This window comes from Montipora foliosa, chromosome 13 (genome assembly GCF_036669935.1).
Source record: "Montipora foliosa isolate CH-2021 chromosome 13, ASM3666993v2, whole genome shotgun sequence".
Classification (NCBI taxonomy): domain Eukaryota; kingdom Metazoa; phylum Cnidaria; class Anthozoa; order Scleractinia; family Acroporidae; genus Montipora; species Montipora foliosa.
The window spans coordinates 24229904-24239602 of NC_090881.1; the positions used below are offsets into that span (position 1 = coordinate 24229904).

The 9699-nt window shown below is 39.4% G+C and overlaps 1 protein-coding gene across 1 annotated transcript in view; it reads right to left on the bottom strand.

The window, feature by feature from the left end:
- Window positions 1-9103, bottom strand: part of LOC137983916 (uncharacterized) — a 26054-nt gene extending 16951 nt beyond the window's left edge. Inside the window, exons 1-4 of the mRNA XM_068831073.1 lie at window positions 8965-9103; window positions 2165-2332; window positions 1335-1377; window positions 489-610 (exon numbers count right to left, since the gene is read on the bottom strand). Coding sequence (XP_068687174.1) covers window positions 489-610; window positions 1335-1377; window positions 2165-2332; window positions 8965-8967 — 336 coding nt within the window. The 5' untranslated portion in view covers window positions 8968-9103. The remainder of the gene's footprint in view (window positions 1-488; window positions 611-1334; window positions 1378-2164; window positions 2333-8964) is intronic.
- Between the last annotated feature and the right edge of the window lie 596 nt (window positions 9104-9699).

The window sequence follows — 9699 nt, forward strand, 5'->3', positions numbered from 1 at the left end:
GGAACAGACATTGAGGTCACTGAAGATCGAACTGGGGACCTCTTGCTTCGAAAGCCGAGCAGTAACCAACTGAGTTTCACGTGCTTCTCCTGTACATGCTAAAGGGTCTAATGCGCTTGTTAAAAAAAACAGACGGGACGAAAGCACTTCTTTTTGACGCGAGGTCATAAAATGCAAGTCTATTTGGATTGCAAGATTGATCCGCAAAATCATTTTTTTCGAAGCTGCCAACCTCATAACGGCGACCTCTGTGCGTCTGCAACCTTTGAAGTACTGTCATGGTATAGCATCTTTTGCCGCCATATATACTTATATTATATGATAAAAGAAAGTACCGTGCCCCCCCCCCCCCCCCCAAATAAATGCTCTTTTGAAAATCGCCGTCATAATTGGGTTGTAAGGACTTCCTTCTCCGAGCGACGCGAGAAGTGTTTCTAATGAAGGCATTACGTTACAAAAATGTTTTGATATTGAAAGGAAAATCTCACCATGGACAAGTAGGTATAGTGAGCAAACAGCTCTCGGTTGATTTGCTTGTTAATTTCTCCAGACATGTTTTTGGAGAATGGAGTCGTAAACGGCAAGGGAGTGGTGTCCGGCTCCGGCTTTCCTGTGTGGGAAAACAAATGAAGACCTCTTAAAGGAGTTCAGTATTTGAGATTATAGCAGCCTTGCTGAACACTTGAATTTGAATCAGATAACTAATGATAAAATGCAAACGTTTAACCTCTTAGTTACAACTTAATAACATTGCCTCTTTTGTGGAAGTGCTTGTGATATTGGTGAAGGAGGGCCTAGTTGGTGCGAAATTCATGCCTGCAAATTGTTCAAAGGAACGTTATCGAGCAGTTGTTTCTTTTCTGTTTTTGTGCTGAAGAAGGTAGTTCTAGCTTGGGGTGCGAGAGTGTATTCCATGAGTGTGATCATTTAATTGAAAGCTCACAGTTTGCACTGCTCTTTTCTGTTTCTGTTTATGTCGGTTTTAGTTCTGAATCTGTGTGACCTTTTATATGCTACTGAACAGTACCTTCTTGTCTCGAATCTGTGAATAAAGTTCTCAGATGTCATCTAACAGCTGAAAATTACACTGCGCTGACTAGTACGTTGAGGTCGTAGTTTTTTACGTTTATGGCTTGTAGATGAAGTACCGGTGTGGAATTGCAAGGATGTATTTTATTTTCTGTGTCGCAGTTATTGTGTCTATGGAACACCTAAATGCGCTAGGAGCAACCTAGGCTTGCAGAAAGCAGTTTTCCAATGTGATCAGTGGTGCTATTTTTCTTACATTTCTACGTTTTAGTTAGTATATGTCTGTCTGTAAGAGTTCAACTCACCGTAAGGATCTATGAACGGGTCGTCGAACCACTCGGCATTTTCCTAATAGTAATAAAGTTTGTCGTATAAGTTATTAACTAACGACATATGAGACAAAAATAGGACTGTAGGAATAGGTTTTGGCAAAACGACGTGAGGCATCTGGAAGGGACGTTATGGTCTTAAACGCATGAATACATGGGCTGCGGATAGGGAGGGGCGGGGGAGGGGGGTTGTGGGTGCTATAGCCCCCACACATTTTTCCCTCCCCTCACATTTTTGTGGCCCGTACCAAAACCTAGCCCCTACGAAACCCCCCCCCCCGCCCCATTTTCAAACGTACTCCGCGGTCCGTGGAATACCATGCTCTTTATTTCTGTATCGTTCACTGTAAAACTTCCTCTCTTTGCAGTCGCGTTTGCACGTGAAATGAACCATTCTGAGGTTCATCAACTCTCGGCTGAAAGATCCAGACGGGCAGGGGGAGTTGCGTATAACAACAGAGGAATCGCTTTTCAGTGCTCGTAGTGCAGTACAGAGCGATTTTCAATTGAGTGTCGTAAAACCAAAACCAGAGTAATTACTTTAGCCAATCAGAAAGGACGGAGAAAATCTGGTAAACCAATCAAAACTCGAAGTAATTACACGTAGCCGACACAAAGCGCGGGAAAATGTGCACACGCGAGCCACGATTGGTTTTGGTTTCACTTCTGATTGGTTGAAAAAGTGGCGCGAGAACTTTGAACCAATCACTGAGCACCCAAACGTGGAGTAAAGTGCAACTATTTGGACTCCTGTTTTGAAGCATTTCTGCCTTCTGTCCACTTATATGAGAGAACTGCTTTATCACCTCCATGCGAATTGTCTCGTCAGAGCAGACTGCCACGGTCTCCTTGGGCATTTGTTCTTCTGGGACTGGGGTTGCACCATCTTCACCTCTAGGAGTACTCACTTCTGGGACCGCAAGGGTGTTATCGCCTATTGGCGCAAGGATAGTGGCCAGAATCAAAACCCAGATCTGCAAAGAAGGGATCAATTATATACGATATTAAGATTGAGAAAGTTAGCAAGACCGAAACAAATAGTCAAATTGTACAAACAGACCAAACCTAAATTCAGATTGATAGTCAGCCGAGGTTGTCGTTTTCACCACGCAGCAGAATTTGGCTACTCCGTGTCTATCTAACATTGTCTTCATGATTGAACTACAGTGACCTGACTACTTCAGCAAGCTATTGTCTCAAAACGTTTGCTGTCATGTCTCGTCACAAAAGCAATACTCGCGCGAATTCTCGCAAGCGTTTTATGTTAAGTGTAATATGCCTTTTTTTTCTAAAGATTATAAGGGGTGTTAATAGATTTTTTAAACCAGAGGTTTAACTTTTTGTCAGTTAAGTTTGAGAAGAAATCTAGATAAGCTTCAACAGTTTAGGACTGTCCGTCAGTCCGGCTTCAAAATGCTTTGAACGATTTACTCTTAAATTTTTTTTCGAGGACTATATACAATGTACCAGGAAATGGGCTTATGTTTGGGTAGTATAGACCGGTAAATACTGGTGAATGATCAAAAATTTCGAACTCAATGGCAATACTTTAAAAGCAGAAGCACAATTTGCATAGAATACGATTTATACATGACTGTGTTGTTTCTTAAAGTGCTACTGTGACGAAAATCGAAGCTTTTTTAACCGAGATTTTTGGGCCTGAAGTTAGTGTTTAGACTTGAAACTTGAAGAAAAAAAAAGGCGTAGCTTCAAATATAAGCGAATTAAAGCCTTTCTGATGGTATGAAATGGAGGGATTCATCGGTTATTTTGCTTGTACCAAGTCTATTAATTTTTATGTCACCCATGATGAGTCATTTCTTTTTACCCAAATAAACCTCATGAAGGATTTCTTCAACTTTGTCAAGAAACTCATGATTTGATAGACAAGAAGGTTAATTAATCTCTTCAACAATCAGGCCATTAACTTTTATCCAGATATTTTCCGTGTTATCTATCCTAAGATCATGTCTATTTTGGAAAACAAGACCCTGTTTAGTGTATAATAATACTACTCCACCACCAGAAGGGAAAGTTCGATTGTCTGTTAGCATATTGTATCCCGGTATTTAAAAAGTTTCTAGGTCAGAATGGCTTGTAATTCGATTGTAATGAACATTTCACATTTCAGAGCATCTAGCGTCTAGCGTCAGCGGTCAGTGTACAAGATGGCGGCGTTTCTGAACGTGGACCAAAAATTTGCAGTTTTTCAACGTTAACTTTTATGTTTTCACGTTCTATATTGATGTTTTTGTCGTTTTTGTATTTATTCATCGTTATGTCAAACTTAACAGTGCAGTGAGAAGAGAAGCTACGGAAGGTGATTCAACCTCTGAGTAAACAGATCGAAGATGCTATGCAATGCAATCAGTGAACGCACTCAACACTAAATATGACCAAATTGTTAAAACACTGGAAGATCTCGACAAAGCTAAGAATAAGCAGATCGTAGAAAATGCAAGCCTCAAAGCGGAGATACTTAAGTCTTCAAACGAAGTGAAGTTTCTCAAGAAATCTGTCAACGATCTGGAGCAATACACGAGAAGAGATTGCCTGGAAATTCGAGGTATACCTCTGCCCTCCACACCGACGGATTGGACCAAACTGATGAAGTTGTATTACAAATTGCAGAAAAGATTGGTGTACCTATGCACAAGAGTGACATATCTATAAGTCATCAAATTCCCAGCAGAAAGCAATTTACTGATGATGGAATTCCCATACCTCCGGCAATTATCGTTAAATTTGTGAAACGTGAGATAAGAGAAAACCTATACCGAGCAAGGAAGAATTTGAAGTCTATTTCTACAGTTGACCTTGGCTACTCTGTGGCAAACAAGATTTATGTTAATGAAAGCCTGACCGAAAAGAACAAGGAAATTTTCAAACTTTGTTTGAAATGCAAAAGAGATCTCAGCTTTAAGTTCCTTTGGACCAATGGAGGCAGGATCTTCCTAAGGAAGAATTTGAGCTCTCCTGTGATACCTGTCAGCTGTACAGAGGATGTACCTAAGAGATAAGTACTATTGATTCACACTGTGATAGGTGTCCAGGTAGAGACTCATCCCCTGGTGTCCACAGTAATGACAGCCACACCTCATTGCCTTGCTTGAATATTTCTGCCTCGGTTACTAATATACCCCACCTCACAAATTTAGATATTGACCTTCATATGCCTTCAGACTCAAATTTTAATTATTTTAGTACACATGATTTCCATGTAAATAGGGACATGTCGGCTTGTTTCTCTAATAATGCCTTTTCTTTCCTAAATTGCAATATAAGAAGTATTCAAGCAAACATAGATAACCTTATCAATATGCTGTCTGAATTGTATTTTCCCATGTCAACAATAGGTCTCACTGAAACCAAACTAAAGATTGATCAAGAAGAAATATTAAATATAAATATTCCAGGCTATAACTTTTTATCTCAACCCAGCTTATCTAATGCTGGTGGAGTGGGAGTCTTTGTTAAGCAAGGCATAAGCTATAGCTGTCGTGAAGATCTTTCTTCGGTTAAGGAAGGTTTTGAATCCTTATGGATTGAAATCCAAAATGATGCTGAACATAATACTATTTGTGGAATTATATACAGACATCCTAATGGTAACTTAGATAGTTTCATGACTCACATAAACACAGTGATTGAAAAGATTCATTATGAAAACAAATATTGTGTCATACTAGGGGATTTCAATTTAGATCTCCTCAAGTTTGAGACACATTCTGGTACAAACGATTTTTTAAATATCTTGGTTTCATCATATATCCAGCCCCAAAGTTTGCAACCAACCAGGATTACTGATCATTTAGCAACACTTATTGATAATATTTTCTTTAACTCTCTAGAACATTTTACAATTAGTGATAATTTAATTTATGATCTAACTGATCATTTGCCAAACTTTCTTGTTGTTAGTAAATTCTCTTCTTTGCCTGAAAATGTTAAGATCTTTAAAAGAGATTACTCACATTTTGATGAGCAAGCCCTACTTAATGACATCCAATCAATAGACTGGGATTTATTATTCAACTGTAATTCTGATCCAAGCTGTATGTTTGATACTTTTTATAGTAAAATATCAGAGTTTATTGATATACACATTCCACCAAAGCAATTGTCCAAGAAAGAGTCTCAATTCAAAACCAAGCCATGGATTACTTCTGCAATTAGAACCTCAATTAAAATAAATAAGCTTTACAAGAAATTCCTCGAGACAAAATCATCTTATTACCAGACTAAATTCAAGGTTTATAGAAATAAGTTAAATCATCTTATTAAAATTAGTAAAAGAAAGTATTATAATGACTATTTTTCAATACATTTGAATGATGGTAAGAGAATTTGGAAGGGGATAAAGCAAATTATCCGAACAACCTCACAGGAAAGACAGGCTATTAGCAAAGTTGTTTTGAATGATATCGAAATAACAGATCCTACATCAATTGCAAATGCTTTTAATAATTATTGCGCCAACATTGGCAGTGATTGCGTACGAGGCATGAACAAAAACACGAGAGCCACTGTGCGAGTCAACGTGAGAGTCGCGCATTTATTGAAAGCTAACCGTTTTAAAATGAGTGCTTAGACTTAAATGTGAGTCAACATGCCTCGCTGGCTCGTAGATTGTGCCTCCTCAAGAGCAGATAGGTGTGACAACAATGGACTAATGTAAATCTGGATCGTTTACAGTGTTGCTCGTTTGCAAATACAGAAATCGGTTTAGTGGATATTAAATAAACTAATAAATAACCTACTACAACATCTTAAATATTCCTCGTTCTAATAATTTGATGATAATAATAATATCAATAATCCCATGATGTGGACTCCTGCCAATGCGTACGTGATACCTCATTCGTGTTATTTTTTACTTGCTAGGCAAACGACACGGGAGCTTAGCCTTTGAACTCGTGATTTCCGCATGAATTCATTTTTTTCATAAGTTGGTAATTTAAAGTTTTAAATGATCACTAGTTCTCCTTTCCTCGAAAAGGACTGAATTAGGTTGTGGCAGCTCAGACCCTTTTAAGGTGGTACCGAGACGTTTTTCTTTTTTAAAATGGAACCATTCATGAGTCTCACTCATAGTCATAGGAGACTTGTTTACGAAGGTTATTTCCATAGAGTGTTAACTTTGGTTCCGCATTCTACAAGTTGCGATTGTCAATACTCCGATACAGTTCTGTTCTTGTAGATCAAACGTGTTTCGATGTGACTTTGCAACAACGAACAATTCATTGAGTTCATTTGATGGAAAAAATTCCATGGTTATTAAAGCATAGCAAATGCAAATACAGTGTGGCGCATTTGCAAATACAGAAATCGGTTAAATAAACTAAGGAGTGACTGCAGAATAGTTAAACTTAAGAAATAAGTTACTAAAACCTCTTGAGTACTGCTAGTTAAATATTAATTTCATAATTCCAATTTGATACATGGACTCCTCTCTAGGCGCCATTGAGCCGCGAGGTAATAGTCAATACCTGATACAACTGACTTTCCGTTGTAAAAATTGCGCCTCTCTCCGCGCTCATATGCTTGTCTCATGATATCTTTCCACTCTTTTTCCCTCTTTTCCGTCGTTCTGAAACGTACACTCCCTTCTTAAAATCTTTCTGTCTGTTTACAATAGCACGCCTCTCTGGTCTGCAGACGAACTTTGCAATGAAGGGTCCAAGGGTTCCATCCTTCCTGAGCGGACCGACTCTATGTGCGTTGTCAATCACAGGCTCTAATACAGTGTGCCGTGTTATTATTTATCGCCTACTGTAGATTATTTTCTGCGATTCTGCAACTAAGTTCTTAACTCTGTCCTAACATCCAAGTTGTTAGTTTTCATTGCAAAGTTACTGGGTGTTGGAATTTCGGTGACAAAAGAGTATACTATCAATATGCTAATACTCAGCTACTGTAAAAATAACATTTCCTTATTCGGGAACTTGAATATCGTGATCGAGGAAGCTTACTATTCTCACAGAAAGTTTGTTTACGAAGGATATTCCTATGGAGCGTAAGCTTTAGTTCTGCATTCAACAAGTTGCGATTGTCGATACTCAAATTCATTTCCGTCTTTTAGATCAAACGTGTTCCGATTGCACACGAGGACTTTTCCGCATTACAGCACCGATATTGGCTGAAATTGTTACAAATATGGGAGAGATCTTATTCTGTTCTGGCAAATTCATTTTTCGGCTATCACATTCAGTCGATAAAATTTCACTGGCCCGGATAACAAACGCTGGGCCAAAGGCGGAAAGCGTGATGGAGCTAGTAGTTCCCTGTGGGACGTTAAAGAACCCACACACTATTCGAGAAGAGTAGGGGATGAAGTTCCCGGTGTTGTGGCTGTCCTCTGTGAGTATATGGGTGGGTGGGTATAGCAGGTCCACATCAGCTGAATAGCTGCCAATACTTCAACCTGCTCAAACAAATAAATAGCAAACAAACAAACAGTTCTTCAGGGGTCCTTTGAGATGATACCAATTGATCGGTGGCATATAATAGCTACTAGATATCGGATAGTTTTGCTGCTGGTCCTTGTATTAACTCTGCGAAAATTTGTATTAGTTTCGTTGCCTCAGCCTTCCCCATGAGTAGACAGCAGAAATAATAGGAGTAGAAGAGACAAAGACAACAAAAATAATCACGACAGGATAAACAAGATTGAATATCTTCTGGCATGGTTCCTACAGTCTGACTGCAAACGTTTTTGCCCTCAAAATTTATGAACACATTTACACCTCATGATATTAAAACTGAACTAGGATAATCACTATATCGTGGGCATTTTTCTGAACTAGGCTAGTCACTCTATCGTAGGCAGTTTCGTAATCCCTGAAACCATTATCAACGAAATGACGTGGACGTTACATGAATAGAACACAGCGTTTTATCGGTTTAACGTGCAGCAGTTGACAGTAGTTAGACAGTCTTTCACACCTTAGTTGGCAAGATTACAAGTTCCGTTTGCTAACTCAAGTAAAACGTAGTTTCGTTGTTTCTACTAGTATGACAACTCAAATTTATCAACTGTAGTTTGTCTGCCGAGCTATCAAATGAATTAGAAACGACTGTATTGTCAAATTTCATCGTGATCGCAGACGTTATATTGTTGGCAATTAATTGGCAATGGAGGAATGTCACATTAAACGTGACCGATTACATCATTCAGGGAAGAAGGAGATCTACACAGATCCAGTTGCTTGAATTCGCTTAATGGTTAACAAAATCAAATCAGACTACAACTTGAACTATCCTTGTTAAGCGAATTTCAGTTATAAGTAGACGATTATTTTGCAGTGTGTTGTTAGAAAGTTGTTGCCTTCGCTGAACGTCGTTGTCAGCTTAGATCTCTAGGGAAACATGGTCAAGCTTAAGCAAAACGTAATTGATGCATTTAAGCAGCTATTATTTGGAAGAGAGAGTACGGAGTCTGGTGAGCCATTCGCAACTCATTCCATCAATGATACCGCCAATTGCGCAGCACAGAGTACACACGGTGCAAGTTTCTGGTTCTAACAGAGCCAGAGCGCATCTGTAAACACTTCTGGTGGCGCAATTGAATTGTGCATTCATGCACGCGTACATAATTTTCCCTTACCATGTTTTAAGAAAGCTGGTCGGTCCTAGAAAACACTGTATCTGAGCACCGGAATATTGAGTTTCCCTTCACTGCAAATCGAACACTGTATTTGCTTGAATTGCGCTTAGTGAAAAACATCAGACAGTCAGCCAATAGGAAAGAAGGTGGGAATTATGACGTCAGCTCCCATACTTGGGGCGAGGCCTCATGTCTGCAACAGAGATATGCTCGCGATTGGTCTGCCAGCTGACAACTGAGAACCGCTTGCCGCAGCCCGAAGCGAATGGGGAGCCAAGCGTAGACGACAGTCGTGTGTAGTTCAAATGCTTATGTTTGCTTCAGAGGTCCAGATACAACGTCGTTCCCACGGCTTTTCTCCGCCGAGGTGGGGGTGCGGGTGGGAGAAAAGCCCTGGGAACGAGGTTGGTCCAGATACTAGGAATTACAAGTTTTTCAAGATTCAAACAACAATGATTTTCTTGACTCGCGATTTCACAAAGCTGTTGCGAAGGAAAGTGTTACTCCTCGTCCCTTTGTTTTCCATTTCCCTTTTCCTGATGAACGCGATAAGTTATCTTTAGACTCAACTTCAAAAAGTTTTCGCCGCTGTTCGAAATTATTTCCATCCTCTTCCCTTTTTAACGTCCATAAAAATTAAGGACATTGCTAGTGGAAGACATTAGACATCTTCATGTAGGATTGGGCTTGCAGCGGAGGACTAGATAATGTCCTTTTCATTGGCCCTCCGAGGAA